Raw genomic sequence first — 14,128 nt, forward strand, 5'->3', positions numbered from 1 at the left:
TTGCACCATACCTGGACTGCCCAATCCTAAACATGTTTAGTGGTATTGACTTCCAGGCAAATACACGGATGGCACTGTGGTGTATACCACTGAGCCTTGGGCTTGCCAATCAAAAGGTTGGTGGTTCGAATCCCCGTGATGGAGTGAACTCTTGTTGCTCGGTCCCTGCTCCTGCCAACCTAGCAGTTCAAAAGCACACCAAAAAGTGCAAGTAGATTAATAGGTACTGCTCTGGCGGGAAGGTAAACGGTGTTTCCGTGTGCTGCTCTGGTGTTGGTGTTCCATTGTGCCAGAAGCGGCTTAGTCATGCTGGCCACATGACCCAGAAAAAACTGTCTGCAGAGCGGACAAACGCCAGCTCCCTCGGCCTGTAAAGCGAGATGAGTGCTGCAACCCCAGAGTCGTTTGCGTCAGAGATCCCTTTACCTTCACCTTTAAATATGCTTAGGATTGCAGCAGCCTTTAGGAAACCACATGACATGTACTTCCATGATTCTTTTCAAGATGAGGCTAAGGCTGCAGTCTGAATACTGCTGTGGAAGAAGAGGGGCTCTTAAAACACTTTCCCCAGTGTTGTTTTCCCACCCTACCCCAAGCTGCTGTTATTCTTGCGCGCGGGGTGGGTGGCTTTTCTCCCTATGGGGATGATTTTCAGCAGAAAAAGCAATGCAAGGGAGAAGGATTTAGAAGCCCCCTTTTCTCTTCTGCACCAGTCCTCCATTTCTGATTTCAGCTTCAGCATCTGATTTGTCTAAAAGACAAAAGCCTATCAAAAAAGTATTACATGACATGTAAGATTCTGCCCCCCCTGCCATGATGCTGATGATGATAGCAAAGAACAGCCAGCCAGTTAAGAAGGAGAAAGAAATCCAGATTATACGGATCCTATTTGATTGCAGAGATCAATCTGACTTCAGCAAGGTCCCTCTTCCTTAGGAGGGAATTTTTCTCCATAGTCTCAAACAGCAAGGAAAATAGATAGAGAAATGTCTTTGGATGCAGTGGAATTAAAGAGGCCTCTAGCCATTACTTTCAACTTCAGCAGCTTGTGCATGAAGGGTCAAGCTTTCAGGCTTTTGCCTGCAATTTCTCACATCAGTTGGCCATTTGTACCAGCACAGTGAGGCCACAAAAATGACAGAAAAATGAATCAAATACAAACGTACTCATATTTCGCTAAGGTATGGAACTGGGCTATTCTGTGATCTAAAGGATCAGACCCTTTGGAATTCCAGATACAAAGGTTCCCCTCATTTATACCATAGAGCACATTGTTTTAGCACACAAACACACATGCATCCTGGATCAGCCCAGAAAAAGAAGCCCACCTGTTATTTTTTCAATTTAAAAAAAAATACTAGGAAATTAACAATTTATCAGTCACCAGAGTCAGGTACAGAAAATGAAAGCTATTGCATATTGTGCGGTAGAAATCCACAAAGTTCTAGTGACAGCAGCAGAATGGTGGCAACTTAATAGAGCTGGGGATCTGGCTGGAGAATTTTGGCCTCCTCTATGATTTAAACATTGTCTTCCAACCATAAACATAATAATAAGACTTGGAAAAATAACTGTAATTTTCTCCCGTTTTGCTAGTGGCATCCTATAGTGAATGTTAGTTAATTTAAACACTTCTTTGTGAATAAACATTGAAACCCTCTCCTGCTGGAAGAATGAGTAAAGAGGAATTTTTAACTCTCCTCTCCCTTTTCTTTCTTTTTACAAATATTGTATATCTCGAGCTCCCATTTACACACAATCTGGCATCCCCATTACCTTTTAAAATTAAATTATTATTTTTTAGAGGTCCACAATCAGAATTACATTGGGATGAACTAAAGGTGCAGTGAATAGGAACCTCATTTCTATTTCTTTCTGCATTTATATCTGGCATAAGCTTCTTGAATAAAGTCACAGTTTTACTGAATAGGCTTTGTCTGTCTGAACTAACTTCATTTGAGGGAGATCATGCTCAATTTAAATTTTAAAATGAATGTTAACAAAAATGGAGAATCTGTGGTTTCTTTCTATTTAGTTCTACTGCAGACAATTTGGTATCTTTTTAATTTCATCATCACCATCATCACTTTCACCATCATCTTTTCTTTATTTGTTGGAAGAAAATTAGCTGGAATATTGCTGAGTGTGAAGCAATAGGCTTAGGCAGAGAACGCTACATGTGTTTTCAATAGGCGAAGGACCATCATTTTACAAAAACCAACAAAAACTTATCTGAATCTGTAATAATATCAGACACCACCATCAACAAGCATAAAATATACTGCTCTGAGATAGTAATAGTCCTGGAAACTGATTTCCTATCCCCTTTCCACCTTCTTACAGTTTCAGAGTTCACAGGTTGTCTGAAGGTTGATTAATTTTTAAACATTGAGAGATTTCATGCTCTAGTATTCATGACAGCTATGCAGGAAAAAAACCAAACCTGACCGTGGAAGTTGATAGACACCATAGGTCTGCCAGTGATGGTTCCCTGATGAAAGTACCAAGTCAGTCTCATTTTCTTAAGCCTCCTGTCTTAATTCTGCATTGTCTGCTGGTGTAGAGTAGTTAGGTTCATGAGGCTGGGGCTAGGGCTGGGTGATTCCTGGTTTTCAACATGACAATACATCACCAGCTAAACGTTGCAATATATTGATATATCTCAATGTTTGCAATAAGGATGGAGCTATGTAGAGGCATTGGCTGGCTTCACAGTTTTTTCTACGCTGTGATTTTTGCCTGCGCCTGCTCATGTTATTTGCTGCCCCCCACAGGAGGCAGGGGAGAGCTGAGTTAATAGGGGCTTTAGGAATCAAGAGAAGCATTGGCTGGCTTCACAGTTTTTCCCACATTGTGATTTTTACATAACACACACATGATTTGCAATATATTGTTGGGTTAAAATTTATGAAACTGATATAACGATATGGACTTCAAACTGGATTTGGACGATATATAAGGTCCCAGGGCAGGTTACAACAATTACAATGAAATATTACCCAGCCCTAGTTGGGGGCTTCTAATCTATGTGATGTCTCAAATTTACCATTCTTGGGCAAGGTGATTGAGTGGGTGGTTGCCAAACAACTCCAAGCACGCCTGGAGGATGCGGACCATTTGGATCCCTTCCAGTCAGGATTCAGGCCTCACCATGGGACTGAAACTGCCTTGGTCGCGCTGGTTGATGATCTCCGGCGGGCTAGGGACAAAGGTGAGAGCTGTTTCCTAGTTCTGCTGGATCTCTCAGCGGCCTTTGACACCATCAACCATGGCATCCTTCTGGACCGTCTAGAGGGGCTGGGAGCTGGGGGCACTGTTATACAGTGGTTCTGCTCCTTTCTCCTGGGCCGTGTCCAGAAAGTGGTGGGGGGGGATGAGTGTTCAGACCCCTGGGCTCTCAGTTGTGGGGTGCCTCAGGGTTCCGTCCTCTCCCCCATGCTTTTTAATATCTATATGAAGCCGCTGGGAGAGATCATCAGGGGGTTTGGGCTGGGTGTTCATCAGTATGCAGATGACACCCAGCTCTACCTCTCCTTTAAATCAGAACCAGTGAAGGCGGTGAAGGTCCTGTGTGAGTGCCTGGAGGCTGTTGGAGGATGGATGGCGGCTAACAGATTGAGGTTGAATCCTGACAAGACAGAAGTACTGTTTTTGGGGGATAGGGGGCGGGTTGGTGTGGGGGATTCCCTGGTCCTGAATGGGGTAACTGTGCCCCTGAAGGAACAGGTGCACAGCCTGGGAGTCATTTTGGACTCACAGCTGTCCATGGAGGCACAGGTTAATTCTGTGTCCGGGGCAGCTGACTACCAGCTCCACCTGGTACGCAGGCTAAGACCCTACCTGCCCGCGGACTGTCTTGCCAGAGTGTTGCATGCTCTAGTTATCTCCTGCTTGGACTACTGCAACGCGCTCTACATGGGGCTACCTTTGAAGGTGACCCAGAAACTGCAATTAATCCAGAATGCGGCAGCTAGACTGGTGACTGGGAGTGGCCGCCGGGACCACATAACACCGGTTCTGAGAGATCTGCATTGGCTCCCAGTACGTTTCTGAGCACAATTCAAAGTGTTGGTGCTGACCTTTAAAGCCCTAAATAGCCTCGGTCCTGTATACCTGAAGGAGCATCTCCACCCCCATCGTTCAGCCCGGACACTGAGATCCAGCACCGAGGGCCTTCTGGCGGTTCCCTCATTGCGAGAAGTAAGGTTACAGGGAACCAGGCAGAGGGCCTTCTCGGTAGTGGCGCCTGCCCTGTGGAACCCCCTCCCAGCAGATGTCAAAGCAATAAACAACTATTTTACTTTTAAAAGTCATCTGAAGGCAGCCCTCTTTAGGGAAGTTTTTAATGTTTGATGCTGTACTGTTTTTAATATTCAGTTGGAAGCTGCCCAGAGTGACTGGGGAAACCCAGCCAGATGGGCGGGGTATAAATAATAAATTATTATTATTATTATTATCATCTTGTTATGTGCCCAAAGATTTCTTCCAACGCAGTCTAAGCTTGTATTCTATACCTTCAACACAAAGCTTCCTGAATAAAAATAATGTTCATGTTGCTGCTTCCTCATGCAATATAACCCTACCAGCATTGTACTGATCTAGCATTCTCAGCACTATCTAACGTGGATGTGAGGCCTTCTGCTTGCTGTGAGGATGGATGTTGTGGCAGCCGCAAAAGCAGATAGCAGTGAGCCAATCACTGTTATTACTATCAGCGAGGTTAGTTAACTGCTGAGGAGTTATGAAGTGTGTTGGCGCATCATACCCTCCAACATTTCTCCAATGAAAAACTACCCTATACAGGGCTGCCTTCATATGGCTTGGGGTGGGTGGGTCAGATAACTCCATACCCTCCAACATTTCTCCAGTGAAAATAGGGACAGCCTAAGGAAGTTGAGCTAAGTTGAGCTAAATGATGTCCGTGCTCCTGGTTGACCTTAAAAAGCCCTCTGTTATTAAACTAATCACCTGTACACTGTGTCTGTAGGAAATCTTACATTTCTGCTCTTTACAGCACCATAAATTCCCAAGAGCAAAGGAACAGGCATGCCAGAGTTAAAGATTTACCACCTTGTCCTCGGAAGTATGAATGATTATACACATATCTGAATGTGATTGGGAAATGCTCTTGGTAGGCCTGTGGTCTTTCTCCATATTTTGGCTTATTATTATAAATTAATTACCTGCCCTTCACCCTAAGGTTCCAGGGCAGGTTACAACAATTACAATGAAATATTAAATACAGTTTTAAACAACTGAAAATTACAGAAATAAGGTGGGCCCTAAAAATATACATCTCAAGTGCCAAAAACCATAGCCTCAGATTTTGGGTTACTTTGATGTAGAACACAGATTGTTCTCTCTCATATTCTGTTTGCTGCCCATTTGGGTTTTAGCTGGCCATTGTTCATAGAATTAGGTTTGAAAAGGGTATTAAAAATGGCTACTCAGGCACTTACTACCAAGAGCTGGTATCTACTCCATTCCAACAGGTACTGACTTATCTAGTACAGTGGTGGTCCTGTGTTACTACTTTTTAAAGGCTACACAGGACCCCTCAGTCTTTGATTTCTAATGCTATGAAGTTTAAGGAGAACAGCTTTGTCAAAAGTAGGCACCAAAGACTTTGTGTCCTCTCAGCAAGCTGAGACAGCTTAATATCTGTTCTTCCTTTTCTTGGCCACAGGAGAGGGCCCAAGGGCACACCTTGCTTCAGCATTTAGGCCACCCAGGAAGACTCCAAAGCGCTCCAGAAAGCTCTATAAAATGCAGCCATTTCTGGGATGAGTTAAGCCCAGTGGCCAATGCCTGGGAGTTGTTTTGAACAGAGCTCTATTCACATTGCACACAGTCACTAGCAAAGGCCTATTTCCTTGGGGAACTGAAGCTCTTTGGTTTGTACTTAACATGCTGATTGCCAGAATTACAGGATGGCTGTGCCAGGAGGAGGGTAGAGAATTAGATTCTGTCTCTAATTAGATGTTTGCTCTTCATTTGAATTTCAGATGCCAGCTTTAATTTTAGAAACTTTCCCAGGAAGCATAGTGACTTTCTCTAGCAAAAGTGCACCTGGCTCCTTCAGGCTTTGTCTGATGGGCTGTCACAAAATAAGCACAGAGTGGAGCCAACCACTGTCACTCCTTCTCTAGGTCCAAGGGGCAGACCTACTGCCTGTCAGATTTCTGGAAGTATCATTCAGGTAAAGGAAATCTTCCTATGTATATCTACTTAGACGGAAGCACCACTGACTTCAGGGAACTCACTCCCAGTTAAACTTACAGAAGATCACAATGGTGGACAGGTATGCTTTCAAATGTGATTGCAGTAGATCTCTTTGGCCTTGCTTTTCTGAGCCAACATATGACCTGCCCCATGCTATATGAAAGGGTCTGACAAACAGAGAGATCTCTTCTGGAAAGAAAGATATTCCTTTCAGAATAATCAGTCAAGAGAGGGAATATGCATCAGTCATATGCTTCGTTATGCTTGACTGGCAATGTAGTCATCATTTCATGAGATCAAATGTAATCTCGTAGACTCTACAGTCTAGAGTTTCAAGCAGCATTCAAAGAGAAAAAACAACAACCCAGTATTCAGTTGGCTAAGGGGTGGGTTTTCTCAAGTTCCACAATTCACTCTGAAATAGGGATTTGAAAGGAAAAGCACACATTTTCATCAGAAGTCTCATCTATTTGGATGAAAGTATTGTTTCTTAATTTAAGAGCTGCAGTGTGATTTCAATGTTTGCTGCAAGGTCCCATTGTCATTATATGTTTGCAATAAAATGACATGTTACACACAAATATAAGCTGCACAGATATAAGATGGGGGACATGTGGCTTGCCAGTAGTACATGTGAAAATGACCTAGAGGTCTTAGTATACTATAAGCTTAACATGAGTTAACAGTGTAATGCAGCAGCAAAAAAAGCTAATGTTATTCTAGGCTGCATCAACAGAAGTATAGTGTCCAGGTCAAGGGAAGTAATAGTACTGCTTTATTCTGCTTTGGTCAGACCACACCTGGAATACTGTGTCCAGTTCTGGGCACCACAATTTAACAAGGATATTGACAAGCTGGAATGTGTGCAGAGGAAGGCAAACAAGATGATTAAGAATCTGGAAACCAATCCTTATGCTGAATGGTTGAGGGATCTGGATATGTTTAGCCTGGATAAGAGGAGAATGAGAGGAGATGTGATAGCCATCTTCATATATCTAAAGGGCTGTCACATGGTTTCCTCCTGCTCTGGAGGGTAGGACTCAAAACAACGGCTTCAAGTCACAAGAAAGGAGATTCCAACGAAACATCAGGAATAACTTTCTGACAGTAAGAGCTGTTCAGCAGTGGAACAGACTCCCTTGAGAGGTGGTGGACTCCCCTTCCTTGGAGGTTTTTAAGCAGAGGTTGGATGACCACCTGCCATAGATGCTTTAGTTGAGATTCCTGCATTGCAGGGAGTTGGGCCAGATGACCCCTTGGGGGTCAAACTATGCAGTTTTATGATTCTATGAAAAGAGGTGGAATGATCTGAAATCTTCATTTTGCTTCAATACCCAGAGCAGAATTACATTGCCCATCATACAGTGTCCCTGCAGATTTTACTGTGGTATCCCATGCCTATATTTGACTGAAACATGTTCCCTTACATGTGTTATTGTATTTTTCACAAGGCTTCATGGGAATGTGTCTAAGATGAACACAATTTAAAGAGAAAAAAGGAGTTTAAAATAGTCAAAGAACACTGCCAAATCTTTTATGAAATGAAGCAAACACAAAAATGTATGCCTGCTGTGATTCCCTCCCCCAATTCAGTTCCCAAGATCAATAAAAACAACTTTATCCCACTTTCTATTCTCTAAGTGCCTCCTTGCTGGAAAATATTTGTCATAAGTAAAAGGAGTTCTGAATTCTCCTTAATTTAACCATTATTGCTTCTTTCTATTACCACCCAATGAGGAAATATTAGAACTTGCAATTCTATAACAAAACCCCATTTTGTTCACTGCCATAAGTGTAGATCCTGTGCTTTGGAGCCAGTCAAATTACTCTGAGCTCTAAACAAAGGTGGCAAAGTAGACAGTGGAATTCTAACTTGAAGGAAATAACATGTGAAACTCAGTGCATAAAATATAAGTGAAGGACAAGTGGAAGACACTTACATATTCTGTCTCAGCCTTGGAGTCATAGTATTCAATATCCTCCTCCTACAGAATAAAAGGGAAAAGGTGTGATTAGTACAGTACACAGTCCCAGGCCACAGGAAAGAGGTTTTTCAATGTCATCAGTAGGCTTGCCAGCATTTCATTTTAACAAGACTGTGACTTGTCTGGGGGCTGGGGTTCCTGGTGAGTTCTATCATGTTAAAGGCAAAGTTCATTGCAAAATGTTTTGGGGCACTTATGATGTTGGTATTGGGAGGCACACTGGGCTAACTCTGTGCTTGGATTCCACTGAAGGGTTAAAGAACCATGATGGGAGAGCAGCCGCCACAGGAGCCACTGCAAGTTGGCCACATTCTCTCTTTCTTCTGTCTGGGTGTCCTGCTTACCTTGGCTCAAAAGAGCTTGCAGAGAATATCTGAAGAATATCTGAAGGTATCTGAAGAAGTGTGCATGCACACAAAAGCTTATACCAAGAACAAACTTAGTTGGTCTCTAAGGTGCTATTGGACAATTTTTATTTATTTTTATATATTTCAACTGCGACAGACCAACACATCTACCTACCTGAATCTTGCAGAGAATGTTTGGGTATTATTATTATTATTATTATTATTATTATTATTATCAACCCCAACACTCAGACAAATGCTAAGGCTGGCATACAGAAAGGATTCCTGGGAACTAAGGGATGGCATGACCTGATTTTCCCCTCATGGCAGAAGTAACTCCTTATTTTAAAAATTGTTGTTGTTGTTTAGTCGTGTCCGACTCTACAGGTATTTAAAAAACATTTACTTTAAAAATAAATTCTTTTCTGAGTTTGAACCGCATTGATGTCAATGATATCAATAACTCTTTTTCCTTTTCTCCTTTAGACTAGGGCATTTTTACTGGGGTGAAATGCAGTGGCATAGCAAGGGTTGCCAGCACCTGGGGCCATGCAGAGGGGTGGGTGGGAGTGAGGGCACACACATTCAACTGCCTAGCAGCATCCACATCACCGAGGAGATTGCAGTCACAGAGATAAGGAAAGAAGAGTTGTTCTGCTGTCTAGAGAGGTCACTTCCTGGTTTGCATGGGGAAGCAGTTTTCAACAGAGACCAGCTGTTTTGAGGCAGCACTGGGCGTTGAAAATGTGCACCCCCTAACCGTTTTGTGCCTGGGGCAACCACTCCTGTAACCCCCCCCCCACTATGCCACTGGTGAAATGGATCTATTCCTATTCCACTCTCACACTTGTTTGCACATAATTCAATTTTGTTGTCTCCACATTGATCGTCAAAATTATTTTAAAAATACGCTTCATAATTAAGATGTAAATGTATATTCTTCCTCAAAACAGTATTGAAATGCATGCCTTGATATGTTTCAATGACAGAGAACTGTATCACAATATTTGGAGAACCACAAAATCCTACTGATAGTGATGTTCCAATCAACACATTAATCTAATTGGATGACATTTTGATTAGGGATCCATGAAGATAGAATTCCTCAAGCACTCCATATTTTTACATTGGGTAGACTGCAGAGCCTGTTTCCTGTACCAGAATACAGAAACCACTTACTAACTGGAAACTTAGTACAGTGTACAATCATTTGGTAAGGAAGTTGTCTGCATCATCCTGCCAACTGATCAGCAGAATCCACTTCTCAGTTTCCCTAGACCGAGAAACTCAGTTTCCCTAGACTTCTGATCAGTTGAAAAAGCCAGCAACATTTTCCTTATCACTCATAAGCCAGACAGGGTTGGCTCTCTAAGGTTTCAAACAGGAGCCTTTTTCAGCCCTACCTAGAGATTGAATCATGGACATGTTGTCTGCCTTTAACTTGCTTTGCAAAGAAGCAGCAGGTAGACTTCAAAGCTATGGGGCTGAAACATGTAGGAAACCACTGAGCCTCTTGGGCTTGCTGATCAGAAGGTTGGCAGTTCGAATCTGCACAATGGGGTGAGCGCCTGTTGCTCTGTCCCAGCTCCTGCCTACCTAGCAGTTCAAAAGCACGCCAGTGCAAGTAGATAAATAGGTACTGCTGTGGTAGGAAGGTAAACAGCATTTACCTTCTGGTTTCCGTTACGGTGTTCTGTTGCACCAGAAGTGGTTTAGTCATGCTGGCCACATGACCTGGAAAGCTGTCTGTGGACGAATGCCAGCTCCCTCGGCCTGAAAGCGAGATGAGTGCCGCAACCCCATAGTAGCCTTTGACTGGACTTAACTTTCCAGGGGTCCTTTTCCTTTCCCTTTTACCTCCACCCTTGATAAATAGGCATCTGCATTCATCCAATGTTTCATCATGAAACAAACTATGGCATACCTCACTAGAAGGTCACACTAGCTCAGTTACAAGTAATCTAAGAATGGGTACAGGAATCCAAGTGTTAACATTTCCAAATCTGTGCTATTCTATGGAAGGTCACATTGGAGGTTTATAATACTCTCTCTCCCGACTCTGAAGTCTCTGAATCTATGGGAACAAGAAATACATTATCATTTGCTGGAGGGGAATGTGTGCTAATGGTGGAGATCTGAGATGCTAATAACCTCTTCTACTCAGAACCACAAAACAGGCAATGAAAAATTAGAGAGTGATTTCATCATTCCAGTGAAGAACTGCATGTCATTAATTTGCAGTATTTAGAAACTATTTACATAGAAAGGTCTCTTCCAATCCCTCTTCCTCCTGTGCTAGGACATGCAGCAGCTGATAAAATTCATAAAGGGACAGGCAATTCAGAGAGCAGTAATACTGTCAAAATAGAAGTTCACATTCCATCAAAAGGGATAATTAAAGGGCAGTTGGACTCTCCATTCTGCATGCAAAAAATGGGAGTGGGGATGCAGAAATCATGGCAGTACGTTCTCCTCCTGAAGCAAGCTCAACACCACCAGTTCTGCCATTCAGCAGAAGAACGTCTTTCTAGGGACCTGAAATTCTGGAATGCTATTCTTAAACAGTATTCTCAAATTACTCTCACTACTGTGGATATCCTGCATATGGAACTTGCTATGGAGTCAGAGCAGACCAGGAGGGGTTTCTTGAATTCTTGGAGGACCCCCAAGGTATGAAGGAAAAATGTATTTTAAACTGCCTGACTCTGTGCAGACTAAGAGGCACACTTACTGTATCTGTTGTTGTCACGCTACTATGAATATAGGTTAGGCTGAGGGGAAGCAAGCAGTGTGCCACTTGCTTCTCTTCTGCCTGCGAACTAAAAGAGGAGCAGAAGTGGGTTACCCAGATTCCTCCCGCCACCCAAAAATAATATTTTAAGCTGCAAAGGGAATTGCCTTTTCTTAGTTTGAAGGGTGAGGGCAGAAGCCCCCTTGAGCCTAGGTGAGGGAGATGATCATAGCTGAAAAGACCATGGGATGAGATTGGCTCTGGAGGTTGTATTGTTTAGAACAAGAGCCATAATAAATGGAATGCCCACTGAAGTGGGCATCCAAGCACAGAAATCGCTTATCCACACTGCATTGATTTAAGTGGAACTGCACACTTGGATGTGCATTCAATGAAGGCAATGCAGTGCAGACAGTAAATGCACTCTGATATGTATTCAGTACACACCTGAGTGACACCACTAACATTGGCAATGCTTTGCTTTTGATGGACACCCTGCTCAGGTGTACATGCAAGTGGATATTCCATAAAAAAGCAGCACACTATTAAGACCATTCATGTTTGAATGTGCATTTAGATGTGCACCTCTGCAAAGACCATGAACATTTTCGTGGAACGACAGTTATTATCCCTGCTGTGGGAAACCAACTTTTCTCAGAAGTGCAGCACAGATGCTTCCTCTACTTGAAGGCGCTTCTCAATTTAGTTTCTGCCCTTTACCCATGCACTTATATCCACGATATCAGTATCAAGAGCTCTACAAATCAGTTGATAGTGAGGGACACATCAATGCAGATGTGAAGACAGCTGGAAGCAGGCAGAAGGAGCTGGGTACATCTTTTTGTTTACTTGGATGCTGTTCTGTTCCAAGAGGATGTATCTGTTAACAGATGGAGTGCTGCAAGGAATGGCCCCATGTGTCCGTATTATTATCAGTCATAGCAGCAGAAGGATCTAAATAACTGTGCATCGATAATGAATGTGTAAAAGACCCCTTTCTGGATGCAACCCACCAAGTCCTAATGCTCAGCAGCTCCCATTAATTTAATGAGGTTTGCTCAGGGAGCCCTAAACAAATCCCATTGAATGAATCAAAACTGAACAGTCGGAGTGCCTGGTGGGCTGAGCTCTGTGTCACTACTAAGGGGCTATGAGAGAACAGCTCCAAGACGACTGGTTCAGTTCATGAATCAGAGATGTCACAGTTCACAACTCAATCTTTAAACTAAGCTGCTAAGCCACACACTTTCTCACAGCTGACTGAAGTGTTAAACTCTCAAAGGGGTGTTGCTTTAAATGACATGGTAACTAGAAGAATGACACCAGAGGAGGGTGAAACAAATCTACAAACAGCCTAAGAGATCTTTAAAATAGTGCTGCCAGTTTGGCAAAGTGAAGCTGGTCAAAGGCAAATTAAAAAATATGATGGCATTGTGAATTGCTGTTACAAAGAGAGAGAGAGATGGCTTCATTTCTCCAGCATACTTTAAAGGAGGGGTGGCTAACCTGTTTATTTGTTTGTTTATTAAACAAGTATGCATATTGCTTAATAAAAAAAAATCTAAGTGGGGAAAAACATGTTTTACATAAAGCAGAATAAAATTCAAACATATGCAAAAATTGTTCAGTCAACTGAAATGCACATAGCTGGTCACACCTCAGGGAAATAAAAAGGTTGGTGGAAGCATGCAAATATGCTTGATGCTTATAGGTGTTTATTGGCCTGCCGGCTGACCCTGGGACACTCACATGCCATCAGCGGTTGTGACCAAAGCTGCCGCATGCACACACAAATACCACACTCCCACACACACCGATATGCGCAGATACCACACATAAAGCACTCTCTCACACAAGCACAACGCAGTTACTCTGCCAGCTTCTCTTCAAGGTAGTGGGTGACTTTCCTGATAGCACTCCTGCCTCCTCTCTTTCTTCTCATGCCTCAGTTCCTCCCTTCCAACCTGCTCCTGCATGCGCTGCCCTACCCCATCTTTCTGTTCTCCACTTCTCCCAGTGGCATTCAACTGAGAACCCTTTGATGACTGCCTTGGTTTTCTTTTCTACAGCCCCTTTCTGTTGCACTGACTGCAGCTGCAGCTTGTCAGTCCCATTGGATGGGCTAGCAAGAAAGCAGCATGTCCCACTCCCATCGTCGCTGGATGCTGTCTCTTGTTGCTCTCCTAATGCAGTGTTTTGCCACATGGCCGGAGTGGTTTGGCTGAGTGATTCCCCAGAGTCTGCTCACAACAATAAAGACATTTCTTTTTAGAGAAGCTTTTCATCACTAAATGTGGTGGGATTTGACTCTGGTTTTTGCCTTTCTGCTTAGATCATCAAGGTTTGTTAGTTGTTTGTTATAATATTTTAATTGCTATTTTATTTTTTAAAATTACACTATAAAGTTTATTAATTTTCTGCTTTGACTGTTCATCTGCACTAAAAATGGATGGTTAAAGGAAATGAAAATCAAGTGGACCATGATCTCCACTGCCTTGAGGAAGGATTTCTAGCCAGAGATAGGTTGTACCTCACAGCGCTTGGCATTGTGCACATTCGCCAAGCTTCATGAACTATGCACATTTTTGTTCTTTGTCAGCTGCTTTGGGTTGTCCTGAGCAAGATAAAGCAACTAACAAATGTAATAAATAAAAACAAGAATAAAGAATTCCTGGTCGATACACATAATCCTCAACAGGACTTGGGGAATGCATATATCTCGACTGGATTTTGTACATTGTCTGGGCAATATGCACATTCTCCTGTGAGTATACATAGCCTCCAATAAACCTGCCTCCCCCTCCCCATTTCCTTTTCAGAAGTGCGCTATCTGCGCTCCTTGG

The 14,128-nt window shown here is 42.9% G+C and overlaps 1 protein-coding gene across 4 annotated transcripts in view; it reads right to left on the reverse strand.

The window, feature by feature from the left end:
• CACNA2D2 (calcium voltage-gated channel auxiliary subunit alpha2delta 2) overlaps positions 1–14,128 on the reverse strand; it is a 543,624-nt gene that overhangs the window by 186,573 nt on the left and 342,923 nt on the right. For all 4 annotated transcript variants that reach the window (XM_083488666.1, XM_083488665.1, XM_083488664.1 and 1 more), the window contains one exon: positions 8,163–8,207. In XM_083488666.1, coding sequence (XP_083344792.1) covers positions 8,163–8,207 — 45 coding nt within the window. The remainder of the gene's footprint in view (positions 1–8,162; positions 8,208–14,128) is intronic.

This window comes from Podarcis liolepis (genome assembly GCF_965112155.1).
Source record: "Podarcis liolepis genome assembly, chromosome: 2".
Classification (NCBI taxonomy): domain Eukaryota; kingdom Metazoa; phylum Chordata; class Lepidosauria; order Squamata; family Lacertidae; genus Podarcis; species Podarcis liolepis.